Source organism: Solanum lycopersicum, chromosome 8, assembly GCF_036512215.1.
Source record: "Solanum lycopersicum chromosome 8, SLM_r2.1".
In the NCBI taxonomy this organism is placed as follows: Eukaryota; Viridiplantae; Streptophyta; class Magnoliopsida; order Solanales; family Solanaceae; genus Solanum; species Solanum lycopersicum.
The window spans coordinates 53864190-53880414 of record NC_090807.1 but is presented as its reverse complement, the minus strand read 5'-3'; the positions used below and the strand labels follow the sequence as shown (position 1 = coordinate 53880414).

General features: G+C 29.0%; 1 protein-coding gene across 1 annotated transcript; it reads left to right on the top strand.

Moving 5' to 3' along the window:
- The first annotated feature begins 11166 nt into the window (after positions 1–11166).
- On the top strand, positions 11167–11919 carry LOC101255815 (glutaredoxin-C6). The gene has a single exon (XM_004245039.4). It carries the CDS (start codon positions 11284–11286, stop codon positions 11707–11709), a length of 426 nt encoding a protein of 141 aa, XP_004245087.1. The 5' UTR covers positions 11167–11283; the 3' UTR covers positions 11710–11919.
- The last annotated feature ends 4306 nt before the right edge of the window (positions 11920–16225 follow it).

The following is a 16225-nucleotide window of genomic DNA, read 5'->3' as shown; positions in this document are numbered from 1 at the left end:
TGCAAGTTAATTACTATCGAGGAGGGTCAATATTGAGTGTCAACATTTATTGCTTAAGGAGGGTGATAGAAACACCAAATATTTCCACAGGATTGCAAACTTCTGCAGGAGGAACAATCAGATTGATACACTGAAGGTGGGAGATGAATTATCAATGATAAAGATCAAACCAAGAATGAAATTCTCGACTTCTATCAAAATCTCTACACTGAAAAAGAGCAATTGAGGCCTATTGCAACCTCTGAAGATCTAGCCAGCCTTACAATGGATCAAAAGCATGGTTAGAAAGATCTTTTGAGGAAGATAAAATACTTGCAACAATTAACTCTTGCGCTCCCTATAAAGCTCCAGGTCCCAATGGCTATACTATGGCAGTTTACCATAAGACATGGGATTTTATTAAAACTGATGTTTTGGGGGCAATGCATCACTTCCATCAGCATTATTACATGGTCAGATCCAACAATACCTCTTTCATAGCACTGGTTCCAAAAAAGAAGGGTGCCATTAAACTCCGAGACTATAGGCCGATAAGCCTTATAGAAAGTGTTCACAAAATCCTTGTCAAACACTTGGTGGAAAGACTAAAAATTGTGATTGGGCAGCTGATTTCGGTGCAACAAAATGATTTCCTCAAGTTCAGGCAAATCGCAGATGTTGTTTTAATAGCTAATGAATTTCTAGACTGGAGGCTCAAAAGTGTACAGTTAGACCTTTTGTGTAAACTAGATATTGAAAAAGCTTCTGATCAAGTCAGTTGGACTTACCTATTGCATTAACCACTTTTTCTTTGAACAATAAAGAGAGAACCAAATAAAAAAAGGGTCTGGCCCTCCTCAGTATCACCTAGGAAAAGGATGATGGGTTTAGGAGATAGGTGGATTAAATGGATCAAATATAGCATCACCACAGTCAAACACTCTATTTTAGTTCCAATCAACTTTTTTTCTCCTCAGAAAGGCATCAGACAGGGTGATCCTCTCTCACCCTTCCTTTTTATTCTTGCCATGGAAGGCCTCAACAGATGTTGGATAGAGCCAAGCAGTTACAGTGGATTGAGGAGTTCACAATGGGAAACAACATAGAAACCTCTGTATCAGTTTTTCATGTGCTTTATGCAGATGATACCTTGATATTTTGTGGTGCTGAAAAATCCCAAGTAGAGCATCTTAATCTGACCCTTCTTATGTTTGAAGTTATTTCAGGTCTCTATATCAATATGCTGAAGAGTGTGATAATTATGCTGAACAATTATGTTGTAGTTTTGGGTCTTTCCCGACACCTACTTAGGTCTCCCTTTGGGGGTAAAATATAAGTCCATTGATATTTGGAGCAGTGTTACCGAGAAGGTGGAGAAAAGGTTGGCTACTTAGAAGAGGCAATATCTTTCTATGGGTGGTAGACTAACTCTCATCAATAGTATCATGGATAGTATCCCTACGTATCTCATGTCACTATTCCCATTGCCAGCAAGGTCTTGAAACAGATGGATAAAGTCAGGAGGAACTTCCTTTGGAAGGGTAACAGTGAAGGGGCACAAGTTTCACTTTGTTAAATGGTGTAATGTGGTCAGTCAAAAGATGCGAAAGGGTTTGGGAATCAGGACCTTGCCAAGCATAACAAAAGCATGTTGTTGAAATGGTTGTGGAGATATGGAATAGCGGAAATAGCTTATGGAAGAAAGTGGTTGCAGCCAAGCATGGTGTACTAAGCAAATTAATTCTCCACACGGGGTAGGGGCATGGAAACATATACGCAAATGTTGGGATGATTTTGTTCAACAAATTTCTTTCAAAGTTGGTAATGGCCGAAACGTGAAATTCTGAAGAGATAAGTGGCTTGGGAATTTCATCTTGAAAGAGCTTACCCACCTCTCTTCCTAATAGCATGTGATCCTGACTCTACAGTTGGGCATAACAGAGAGGACAATAAATGAAATCTACTTTTCATGAGAAACTTCAATAATTGGGAGCTTGGCAGTCTGGTTGAATTAGTGGGTAGACTGGAAGGTTACAACATGAATCCGCAAGCAACAAATATCATGTGTTGGAGTCCTAAGGCAAAGGAATATACTGTAAAGAAAGGGTACAAAATTGTTGCATGCCCAAAATGATATTATAGATTTATGGCCATGGAAACTAATATGAAAAACAAAGATACCACCAAAGGTAATATGCTTCAGCTGGTTGGCATTAAAGAATGCTTGTTTGACAGTGGACAATCTTTGTAGAAGAAACTTCCAGCTGGTCAGCAGGTGTTATTTCTGGCAGAAAAGTGCAGAATCAGTAAATCATCTTTTCTTGCATTGTGCAGTGGCTGCAGGCATATGACATATGTTCCGTTCCATATTCAGTTTGAACTGGGTGATGCCTCAAACTATCAGAGAAGTTGTTGTGAGTTGGGGCCACTTGACAGTTGATGGAGTCATCAGAAACACCTGGAGAATGATTCCAGCATGTATTTTTTGGTGCCTATGGACAGAAAGGAATCAACGGTGTTTTGATGGAATTTTAACTCCTAATTACTCACTCAAAGCTAAATGTTTGTTCAGTCTTTTTTTGTTGGTCCAACCCGTCTTATGTGAATAGTTACACTGCTTTCTTAGATTTTATTAGCTCTTTAACTCTAGGCCAGACATAGTCAAGTTTTATGCCTTCTCTAGATTTTTTGAATTAGTGGCTAGCTCCCGTGTCTTAACTGCTATCATGTAATGGACCTAGCATATCTGCTTTTGTACTCTTAGCATCTTTTTTATGCCGGTAATAAAACAACTTACTTCATAAAAAAAAAAGGTAATATAATTAATATTATCTCTAATTTTGTTTCTTTAAGATGTGTGTAAATACTGAATAATTATCATTGATGGGGAAAAAAATCATATCTTATGTGAGATTTTATGCTCGGCTAGTTATTTCAAATCTCTAGAAATGTAACAGCAAATTTTAGGTAACATCTATCTCCCTATGGTCTACATCCTAATAAGGAAGTACTACTTAAATTAGATTTAGAGAAGTGGTGCTACTATTTAGGTGTACTTTGACTGTATAATATATGGTGGGTGGCATGGGGATTGCTCCCAATCATTTTGTTTACTTGTATAGACGTCCAAAGCCAGCCTTTTATTCACTTGGTGTTTGGACTCAATTGGCTCTAAAATATCTCTAACTCAAACTCCTATAGATTTTAGACAATTCTAATAATATTGGTTAGAGATTTTATTGATAACTATGAAAAAGTCACACCTAATTTAATACTTCGATCGAATAGAAAGTTAGGGATCATAATGCTATTAATATTAGAAAAAACACAGATTGTTTTAATTCGTTTATTTGATTTAACATTATAATAATATTAAAAGGCTTTCAACTGTAATAATAAATAAGTACTTTAGTGACGATACAAGTTGTGGTCACAACACAAAAATATAGTGTAGAATGTATTTAAATGACTTTTAATCTTGTAATCTTAAATATATCATACGTAAAAAGTTAAAAATTAAAGGGAAAAAAGGGAAAAAACATTATTTTTTAAACGAAAGAAAAAAGAAAAAGTAAAACAAATAACTTAAAATGAAATGGCTATATCTTCATCGAATCTGAGTTAGTTTATGGAACCTAAGAATACTGGATCAATGCTTTAACTCCAGAGTTTCAATTACAACTCAGATGTATTTATGCATGTTCATTTTATATTCAAAATTGATAATGCAATCGTGTTCGATCTAAATTCATTAATTAAAGATAGTGTCACTAAACAAAAGTTTTATTAGTTTATGCCCCTTCGTCATAAATCAATAATGATTCCTTGTTTGATTAAGGTTTTGATAGTTATTTATACAATTTTACTTTTATTTTTTATGTGTAGATTCAATGAATTCGTTATAAATTTATCTAAAGGTGTAACCTAACTAAGTAAATATAAATATGTGTTCGTTAATAATAACTAAAAAAATATATATAAAAATTCAATGAAATAATAAAGAGATATAAACTGATCCACAGCTAATATCTTGATTTAAGGGAAGTTCTTTCGTTAGCAGTAAGAGCCTATTCTGTCTTGCTTTCTGAATGAATTCCGCTGCGCCCCACGTATTATTATTATTATTATTATTATTAGAGAAATACTAACATTATTGGTATCATTTAAAAGTATTGTGCTTACTTTAGCTCCTTTGTCTTTTTTCCTAGCTAAGGGAAGACTAACACATGGATGATGTATGAAGACAAGACATGTACAAACAAAAACACAAGACAATTCCCAAAATTACTTGTCAAGATTATACAATTTCTTGGCAACTCCCTTGCATCTTCTCATAATTTAATTATTTGATATATGCAAATTTTATAAGCTTACTGTTTTTTCTAGTAAAATATTTAATGGTGAAAAGAAGGAAATTGATAGATTAGTAAATATTTTATTATTTTCAAATAAAAAAGGAGAATATCTATGGGGATGGTCATGGTCACTATTTGAGATTTTTGGTAAGTGGGGGAAATTAGGAATCTTTCTACTTTCCCACAACATAATTATGTCCATCCATTCATTTTATTCATTCAAAAGAACTACTTATGTGACCCCCCAACAAATTTCTTCCTCCTTTAAGTAGATGATGACGTTTCATTTGATATTTTTATGACCTTTTTGAGTGTCACTGCAATAGAAATATGATTATTGGTATTTAATTTCTAATTATTATTAAATATGTATTTTAATAATAATTGTCACTTTTTGTATATGTCTTCAGGCTTTAGTGATATTGGTTCTAATGACACTTAACTAATATTGATAAAGACGTTAGCACTCTTTATTAGTGTCAATATTTAATATCGCTAAAAAATGTTTTTGTTGTAGTGTGTGTTCAGCAGCAAAGCAAAATGTTTTTCATTAAAAAATATAATACAGAAAACAAGTGATACTGTACTTATTTCTTTTGTGTTTTATCATTTGTGAAACTTATTTTTCTACTTCTATTATAAAAATTAATTTTCTCAATATTAAGAAATTTCTTTTTTCAAGAAAGTAATATTTTCATATTTTTGATTACTCGAGCACGACTATAAATTGAAACTTTCTAAGAAATATTTTTCTCCGAACCAAATGCACGCTTTATGTTTGATATATAAAATATCTAAAAAGTGCTTATTTAAAACAAAAAAATTAGGTGTTTGGACAGTTTGGTCAATTTTTTAGGAGAAAATAAGTGATTTCGAGGAGGAACATAATTCATTTTTCCAAAATATAAAGAGGTTCTTTTTCTTCCTAAAAACACTTTTTTGAAAAATATGTTTGAGAAACGAACACTTAAAAAGCACTTTTAAAAAGGCTGACAAAACACAAAATATCATTCAAAGGTGTTTTTAAAATTTATTGACCAAACATAAATTAATTCTCATCAAAAATATTTTTCTAAAAAGCACTCTTATACTATGTTTGAATCATTGTTATCTATTATATTGTATTATATCGTTTTTATACTTATAATGTTTGTTTTGATTGTTACTTAAAATGTATTGTATTGTATTGTTAAATTTGATTGTTACGTAACAATAACAATGAAAATCTCTATTTTATGGAACAACCAATTTGGTGTGTTCCCATTGTTACTTAATTTCTTTTTTCAATCATATATTTACATAATATTTTTAAATACTATTTTACTCTTTATCTTAATTATTTGAAATCTAAATCAAACCTCCTATCCTAGAATAATTAGGATATTTTTGTAAATTTATAAATTACAATACAGTACGATATGATCAAACGAAACAACTAAAATGTTATTGAACAACAACAAACAATACAGTCTAGCCAAACATTGTATCTACCATACAATACAGTATAATAGAGTACAATACAAAATAATACATTATGAAACAATCCAAACAAAGTGTTAGGAAAAAAAACACATTTCAAAATTAATTAATTTTAGAAAATTGACCAAATTTATTATAGTTCGTTATTAAAATAAATAATAGCATTTTACAAGCATGTACTAAATATTTTTAATATAAGAAATATAATTTAATTTACCTTTCGATGTAATTTCTAACTATATCAACTTTTTTCGAAAAGAAATTACTCAAGACCAAGTACTGAATCAATATAAAATTTTGAAGGTTTGGCTTTGAGTGTCATTCTTTTTAAGGAAAGTAACAAAGGTAGAAAAAAGAACCCTAATCTGACTCTATATGACGTGTGCCAATTTTGATAGTAAATTATTCACTTTGCACTTGTGAGATGTGTAAAAATAAAAATAAAATACAATTATTGAGTTGGTGCTGTCCAATTGGAACTTTTTTACATATATCGTGTGGTACACGAGTCCTATTAAATAATAATGGCACCATTAATTGTTGAATAGAGAAAGTTTCTGATTTCTCATTTAATAGTTTTAATGTGATTAAACGAGAATTATTTTGAGTAAATATTATATCAAAAGATTTAATATATTAAGAGGAGCTTATATCTATAATTTGAAAATGTTTAAAGGAAATTTGAGTTGCTCGAAATTTAAAAGAATCAGGTCGTTATGGATATGAACTACTGCAATATATTAACTGTGTAAATGAATGTGTATACCCTTCTGATATATGATTATACATCATATTTATGGTTTTTAATGTATAAATGTTATATAGACATTATATATAGATGTGTATATATTTCTAATACATTGTTATATATTATATTAGAGTTGTCAATATGGGCTAGCACATCTTTTCCGAGCTAACTCATACAGACTTTAACATTTTACATATTAGGTTGGGTTAGTCTATTTTTGACATGGGTCAGGAAACGATCGGCTCAGTCAATAAGTACATGAGTTATAGGCTTGTCGGGCCAGTCTATTTTTTAAACTTTTTTTTAATATAATCATTAAATTAAATTATAAATTATAATTTTAAAATATTACCATAAATATCTACAAAACAATATTACATGATGCTAATGTTACTACTTGTTAATCAAATCCACAAACAAAACAAGGGATAACTTTAGAGACCTCCCTCCAAGTTCACTCTATAACACTCACTTTTCCTGTGGTTTACGATATTACGTCTACCTCCCTTATTTTCATTTTTTCTTGTAACCATTATTTAAATCTATTTAAAATAGATATAAATTAATTTAGATTTGACAACTTTACCTTTATATATGCAAGTTTAGATCTAATTTTCAACGATTTATCTCTATTCGTTTGATCATGTTTCTTCTTTGCTCGTGAAAATATTTAACTGGAACAAAATTTGATCGTTCTTATCGAATTTCTCTCTTGAGGAGTTCATTTTTATCTTCTATTTGAAGAAATTATTGTTGGAAAATGATGGGTTATTGTAGGGTAAAATCTACGTGAATTGATAAAGGTGAAATGGATATGAAGAGTTAATATTTTGTGACAATGGTGAGTCAGCTTAAATGAAGACTTTGATCTTTGTTTGATTTAAAAAATATCTATTAGTGCTGATATATTTTTTAAGTATTTGTAAAATAAGTTGTTTTTTATATAATATTATTAATACGAAGAAATTAATATATAAAGGGTAAAATTCTCAAATCTAAATTAATTTATGTTTATTTTAAATGGATTTCAAAGAATGGTTACAAGTAAATGAAAATAAGGGAGGTAGACATGATATCGTAAACCACATGGAAGATCAGTGTTATAGAGCGAAACCTGAAGGGAGTCTCTGAAATTATCTCATAAAATTATCTTTATAGTATTTATTAAGATTCTTACCAAGAAAAAGTATAAATATCTAAATAGAAATATTAACTTAATTGTTTTGAGTTTGGACTCTCTTTGATTTTCAATTTAAATATTTTATTATATTTTTAAATTATTTTTTAAAGGTCCACAAAACCCTACCTATAATTCTAAAGCCCCACAAATCTACAGGCTTATTCAGGTCGGGCTACTTAAATGGGCTCCAAAAATCTTATCAACACATTTAAATCTCAGGTTAGGTCAGGTCGGCCCAACAGGCCTAGCCCATATAGACGGTTGAGTGCATGAGTGTGTATGTGTGCGCATATGCGTGCGTGTTAATATTGTTGAAAAAGAAGAAAACTGACGATTGAAATATGTAAAAGGAATAGGTCCAACGAAGTTGAGTAAAATGTATACAATGAAGTATTGAAGATGAACGAAGTTGATTTTGGAACATGTCAAAGGAACATGTCCAAAGAAGTTGGCATTGCTAAAATTAGAGTTGCACTAGGATTAGACTGTTGAAGAAGAAGGAAGCTGACGAAAGGAACATGTCCAACGAAGCTGACTGACGTGTCTGAGGCAAGTGTTGATGAAGAAGAAAACTGTCGATTGGAACATGTCACAATCAATATAATCCTTGATTTCTCTAATCTTAGATGTAAGATTTTTACATGGTATCAGAGCTTAAAAGCTTTCCTCTCTCTGAGTATTGATAAAAAAATAAATCACACATTGCAGTGACCACTTCTACCAAAAATATGTTGACTTCCTTATTTCAACAACTCATTGTCACCTACTGCATTAAACTTAAGCCAGCAAAATACCTCATAAAGAGGACACACATATCTTAATTGATTCATGAACCAAGTAAAAGTAGTTGTTTCACTTGACAGTCTGCTAAGAAAGTTGTAGCAATTAAGAAGGATGCAAAAGATAGTGACATCATTGATGAGTGGAAGGAGAAAGATGTGTTGCTGAAGGATTGGATCTCAAACGCCTTAACTGAAGAAAGTGTGCACCTAATTTTGGACTGCTCAACTGCCAAGGAGATGTGAAAATGCTTGCGAAAAAAACTTATATTCAAGCAACAAAATTAATATATCTTGTTAGAAGTTTAGCTCTCAAATAAATACAAAACTTTATCATATTAGGTAAGACGTCATATTCCACCCTTTATCAATTTGATAATGCTCTCACAGACTTTGATACAAGGGAAGAGAAAGAAGAGGTACCAAAACAAACCTATAACACGGTATGATCTGCTCAAAAAGGCAGGGGAAGAGGAAACAACAACATCAACATACCTAATTACATTATTATTATTATTATAGCAGTAATAGATATTGTAGTAGGACTCTAAGTATAGTTAACTTAGGACTCTACGGTTCTTTCCTATGTAATGAGCTTGTAACTCAACATTATTTCCATCAGTACAATCAATACAATTCTTGATTTCTCTAATTCTAGATGTGAAATTTCTACATAGACTATTTATATCTATTAGGATAATATTTCGACTACGATTAAATTATAATTACAAGTATAGTATAACTAGGATTAGATTATTTATAATTTTATTAGTATTGTAGTAATATGTATTATAATAGGACTTTAGAATTTTCTCCCTATATAAAGAATATGTACTTAACATTATTTTTTTTATCAATACACTCCTTGATTTCTCTATATTTCTATAAATATTATTATAATTAATTTTAAAATTTTCTTTATATATATATAATGGAAGAGAGAAGTATTGAAAACATTTCTAAATTAGAAATGAATTATTAGTTTCATTTATACATGCTTAAATTTTTGTCAAATATTTCTCTTGACTTTTTATTAAAAATCTTATATCATTATAAGAGTTTGAAATCATCAAATATCGATTATTATCCTACGAAAATTTAAAATCACTTATTATATTAAAGATGTATCTTGTGTCATGTGTCGATTATTTGTATATAGCATGTGTTGTTAGAAAAGAGATGTCGCCCACAGAATGAGTCGATAAGCAGACGTCAGCTAACTATAGAAATTACGTAGTAGCTAAAATGTGTCCCAATTAATAACGTCAGAGCCCCTACCTATTCGGAGGCCTCTCTCATTTTCCAATTGATTCATTTTTCTATTCTCAATATTACCCCTACTACTTTCCACTATTACCGACCTACCCCTCAAATTTCTTTTACGCTCCCACGCGCCCTATTTCCTTTCTCTGCGCTACTTTTTGTCCGGGGTAAAACTCGAATATTCAACTAATCTCAAATTCAAAATCTTTTGATTATATGAATGAAAGAATATTTATCATTTTACATCAAGTATGAACTATGTTTAATCAAATAACAAAAATACTTATTTTATTTTAAGTTATTTGTTTGATTTCTTTTTTAATTCTCTTCGTGTTTAAATCCGTCTGCATGGGTCACGAGGTCAACTTTGTTAATCTTAAACAATTAGACTTTATGCAAATAGACAGAATAACGTGACATGTCTCTACGAAAATGCAAATATAGCTTGTAAAATAACTGAGATTTTACAATTATTTCAAACACTTTTATTAATATATAGAAAAATGTAATAACCAAATATAACCAAGGATGTTTGACTATTTAGAAGCCAAAATTCTTCATGAGTAGGTGTGCCGATTAGTGACTGACATGTTATGAAATAGACTCCACTTCCAAAATGTTATATTCAATTCATGGTTTTGTTAAATTACAACTCATGTCAGCGATGTTGAGTAACGATCGATGATAATTTCATACCTTTTCGCACTGTTAACCTTATCTTGACTTAATCATATATACCTCCTCCACATTTGATACGGTAGTTAAGGATTTATGAATTCATCAACCATCAATAGTTTTATGTTGAATATAATGAATAAAAAAAAATTAGCATTTAAAACCTGAAAATTAAATAAGAGAGAAGAAGTACTAAAAACACTTCTAAATGTGATGTCAATTATTAGTTTCATTCTTAAATTATAGATAATCATAAAATACTCATTTACCTGAGTAATTGAACTTAAATACACTACTGATTTTGTCACATAAATGAAATACACCCATAAACTATTGCCAAATTAGTGTTTCTTAATTTTTATTAAGTGTCTCATGCTCCGACAAGAGTTTGTTATATCATGTAGTAGATCGAGAGAGTATTTTAATTCAATTAATTTAGAACATGATTTTTTTAGAAGACTGTCAATAATTCAAAAACAAATCTAATAATTTACACTAAATTTAGAGATACTTTCTCCTTATTTTTAATATAATGAACAAGTATGGGTGAATTGATCGGATGATCTGTTTTGTCGTGTAGTAGCACCTCATTCTCACTTGCCCTCTCGTGCGAGTGATATAAATTTCTCACATAAAAAACCATACACCCCCCTTCTAATAAGACTAGGGGAGAGGGGCAATCCCCATAAACACAGCATAACTTACGTAGTATGTTACTTTGTGATGTAACATCATTTGCCACCTTCCCATTTATATAATAAAATCCCTTCCCTTTTCATTTCTACCTAAAACAAAAGAAAAAAATCAAAATCCTCTCTTTTGTACATGATGATGAAAACTAACCACTTGTACGGAGAAGGCGGGGTGCGTCTAGAACTCACCCCAACCACCACTTCCCCGCTTGCTATCGACGTGACGGAGTCTGCGGAGATGAGAATTCAACGTCTCATCTCCGAAAACCCCGTCGTAATCTTCACTCGTTCCTCTTGTTGCATGTGCCACGTCATGAAGAAATTACTATCTGCTGTTGGTGTTTACCCCACTGTAATTGAACTAGACGAAGAAGAGATCGCTGCCTTACCTACCTCAGCCGCCGAAGATCTTCACGTTAATAATATTCCCGCCGATGCTCCGGCGGTGTTCATTGGTGGGACACGTGTCGGTGGATTAGAGAGCCTTGTTGCACTTCACTTGAGTGGTCGACTTGTTCCTAAGCTTGTGGAAGTCGGTGTCATCACTCATGTGGTATAGTAAAATTTCCAATCTTTTTTATTTTTATCTAAATTTTCCACAATTAAAAACAGTTTCATCTTTAATTACTTCATAATGATTCTATTTTTCGTCTAGTACCAAGTGTTAATTAAATAATGGACTACTCTTTATCTGTATTTTAATGAAAGCTAAGTGTGTTGCTTTTTTTTTTTAATATATTTTTCTTCCCTTATTTGGGGATTTAATTTACTTTTCATCAAAATGACTAAATGGGGCAGCTATTATATAGTATTTTCATATTTTTCAGTCTGTATATCCCTAGCATTGACGAAGAATATTCTTTAATTATTTAACAATTAATTACAACTGTTAAACAAAATATTCAACCACTTACCATAACTTTGGGATCAACGCCCTAGCTTCTCCTTTTTATTTGACCGATTTATCAAGAAGAAATGTTGACGTAAGCCATTTGCTCAAAAGCAAAGAAAAAGGAACCTCTTTGAAATTTGAATAAATTGGAAATTATTATGATTTATAATATGTTTATATAATATATAAATATATAATTTTTAATTTTAAAATTAAATTTAAATAGTTTAATTCTTAAAAACTAAAAAGAATCATATGATTTGAGATGAGACAGTAAATGAATTACAGTCCTTATTGTTGGTTAATAAAATAGGTATTATATTCCATAAGTGGAGGAAGAGAGAGAGAGAGTGTGAAAAAGTATAATCAAAAGAAGAATAAAAAATGTGGAAATGAATCTTTGAGAGAATTGAATGATGGAGAGAGTGAGTAGAAGAAAAAGAGGAACCTTCAAAGTAATTGGTTGGCAATGAAAGAAAGAGCACAACAAAGTAAAGCAGCAGTTGCTTTGGTTGGTTTTGGTGCTTCTAACCTTTAACTATTTCCAAAAGTTTTTTTTTTTTTTTTTGAGAAAACTAGTTTGGTTGCCAGAATTTTTGAACTTTTTTTATGTTAAAAAAACCAGTGTTTTGGCATAAAAATTCTAACAAGTTGTTTGAAATTTAGACAACACTCAAAATCCTATTTTCACTCTTTCTTTAAAAATTTACTTTTAATTTTGTATATTAACCGTATTCAAATTATATTTTTATGTTTTTTTTAAAGTATTTAAATTTCAAATATTTATTATATGGTCAAACACAATTTGAACTTCTAACTTTGTTTTGAAAATCTTAAATTGAACGATTTTATTTTTCTCATGATCGAACACTACTTATGTGTTATATGTTAAGATGTGAGGTCTTGAAAATAAAACACCCAAGTTGTGTTTGGAGTAGGATTGCGAGTAAATTCAAAAATGTTCTTAAATAATGTGAAAGGAATAAAAAGCTCTCCATTTATAGTTTGATTCAAAAATGTATTTACGTTCAATACTTTGGTTAATATCTTTAAACTATGCCAAAGGAATAAAATATTCCTATTTGTAGTTTGACAATAATTTGATTCAAAAATACCCTTATTGATATTTAATGAGTAAAAAAACCACATTTTTCCAAATAAATGTTTTATTATTTTCTTTTGACACATTTTTTCTCAATTAATTTTTTTTTTAAATGAGGAACTGTTTATCTTACTATAATTTAGAAATAAAATAAAATATGAAAATGTTTTTAATTTTATCATCAATATTTTTTATTGTTATATAAATATAAATTAATGAAAGATATACTATGATCTTATATATATGACATCTATTATCTATCGAAAGAGCACATGAAATTATTATATTTTAATTGATAAAATAAGATTAAGAAGAAAAAGAATATTTCCTACATTTTTATTTGTTAAAGTAATCAAGAAAGAAAACAAGACTAGTGTTTCTTAATAATATTCTAATTAGGAAGAAGACGTGTTTAAAAATAAAAAGGACATTTTTGAGCAATTTTGTAACTATAGCAACATTTCTGGACTAAAATACTAACGGCAAGAGCATTTTAAAGTCAAAATATTAATGGTAAAGATATCTTTTTGAGCCAAACTATAAACAAAGAACATTTAAAACTTTTTTTCCCTTTTTTAACTCTTAACTAAAAAATTTATATTTGAATTTTGATGATCCAATGAAGAAAATAGCTTACTTTTTAACTAAGTCATAAGTATTACTAATTCAAATTAATTTGAAGTCTTAGAATCATATACGGCATAGTAAGCAGGAAATAATAAATTATCTTGAAAATGAAATAGAGAAGGGCCGACATTACATAAATGCATAACTCAAAAGATCTACGTCGTCTCTTGTAGTTATTGTCGTCATTGCGGGGCAGCGTCATTTCACGTGTATTGCTTTTTCTTCTTTCTTTTTTTTTCACTTCGTATTTAAATTTCATGTTAAATTTTCGATTAAATTTAAATATGCATGATAGAAATAATATTTTTAATAGAATTTTTTCCATATTTTTTATTCGAATCTAAGACCTATTGTTAGCGATTGTTTTTTTACTTTTTTGCGATCAAAATTTGGATCCATGTTTGGTTGCGGTAACTCATCTGAAATGTACACTTGACTTTCTCCATTTTAATATATGTGTATGATTTTGATATAATATGAATTATAACAAAATAAATATTTTTATGTGAAAGTATTTTTTTTAAAGAAAAATCAGAAAAAAGAAAGAAACATTTATTTTAAACTGGGCAAAAAAAAATTAAAATAAAAAGTTAAGTAAAATATATATTTTTGAGTTTGTATCGTTTGAGAAGACTAGATAAACTACAATTTCTCAATCGAACTCATCACCCAAAAAAAATAAAATCGAATAGATAAACAATTGAGGAACAAATTATTTATTCAAAAACGGTCCAAATGCAGAGAATTAAGGGAAATAATAAGTATCATATTTGTGGTATCTAAACTATGATATCAATGACTTGTTATTGCTATTTGTAATTTATATGATTTTTTTTCAGTCTAAAAAAAGAAATATTTTTATATTTAATATGTCACCTGTGGTAGTATATGAGACACATTCAAATTTCAAAATTCGGGTAAATCTTTTTACGTTATTTACAAACATGTAAATTTCACTTGAAAAGATTTGAAGATTATATGCACATATTTTCGATTAGAATTCAATTATTTAACTCTCGAAAAACGAAAAATGTCACATAAATTATAGCGAAGGAAGTAGCAATTTAACTTTATAATATCAATTTACCTTAATAGAATAATTTCTAACCACACAAATATGAATAATTTATATTACAACCTAAAAATCAAAAACCTTCTTTTCTTTTTTACATATACATGTCAAATTAAATTAACTCTTATAAATTAAAACGGAAATACCGTTTATTTATGAAAAGACTTCCTTTCTTTTATGTTTTTTTCTTCTTTTGTTTTTTGTTCAAATTTTCATGGGGTTATATAATCTGAAAAATGTATAGGAAAATGTTCGTACTGTTTTTTATTTGATTTTGATTTTACAAATAACTTTTTAAAAATTAAAAATAATTAATGCAATTTAAGAGTTTCGTAAAAAACACTTTTTAAGATTGAACATAAGTGAAGATGTCATCGTACGAGATATATAGTGTTCAGGTTTTGTCAAAGTCATGAAAGACGCATGCATGTGTATGTAATGAACAAACAAATAAAATAAAAAAGTACTTCACAAAATATTACTGTAAATAATATAGATCATGTATATCAACTAGTACTGAGATATCAATCTTACACATCTTTATCTCTATAAAGAAATGTGTACTATTGTGCAACTATTTGTTTTTTAGTATCCTTTGCTCTTTGATTTGATATAATATCTCTTTTTTTAAAAAATTTTGTGATTTAAAATTATACTTAAAAATTCTTATGGTTGTCTACCTGATTATATTATTAATAATAAAATGAGAGTTTAAATTAAATTGTTTATAAATATAATAAGGTGACATTTTTTAAACAAACTAAAAATAAAAGAATGTTATAAAATAGAAGGACAGAACAAATAGTGTTTAAAAACTATTTTGATTTAAAACACTTGAATTAAGTCATCCAATACAAGTTTTAAAATTATATAGAGATCAAATAATTTCAACCAAGTCCAAATCATCCAATGTTCAAAAAGTACGTTCCTAATAATAATGCTTGAATCACGAAGAAGAAAATTCAGATACAAGAATCAAGAAAAGAAATATATTTGCATTCACACCATTTTATTAAAAAAATGTTTTTTCATTTATTATAATTTAGTTTATATCGCCTTAAGATTTATTGCAAATTTTTTTTATTAAAAATCATTTGTAATTAGAAGTTTAACAAAATCAATCAAAGGGTATCTGATGATTTTCTTGCGAATACTAAAGCATAGTAATAATTTGTTTTAAGTGTTACTTTCTCCTTCCATTTTTAATTGTCAAGATCTTTCTTTTAGATTCATATTATAAGAATTTTGATTAATATTTTACGATGTGTTTTTATCATATTAATATACAAAAAATCGTACATATATTATTTTTCATATAATTTTTGAATATCTATTTTTTAATTTTAATATATTAAATTAATATAATCTATAATTTTAAAAAT

Bases quoted from the DNA above. Each gene is read 5' to 3' on its own strand.
- LOC101255815 (XM_004245039.4), top strand. From the start codon at position 11,284: ATGATGATGAAAACTAACCACTTGTACGGAGAAGGCGGGGTGCGTCTA.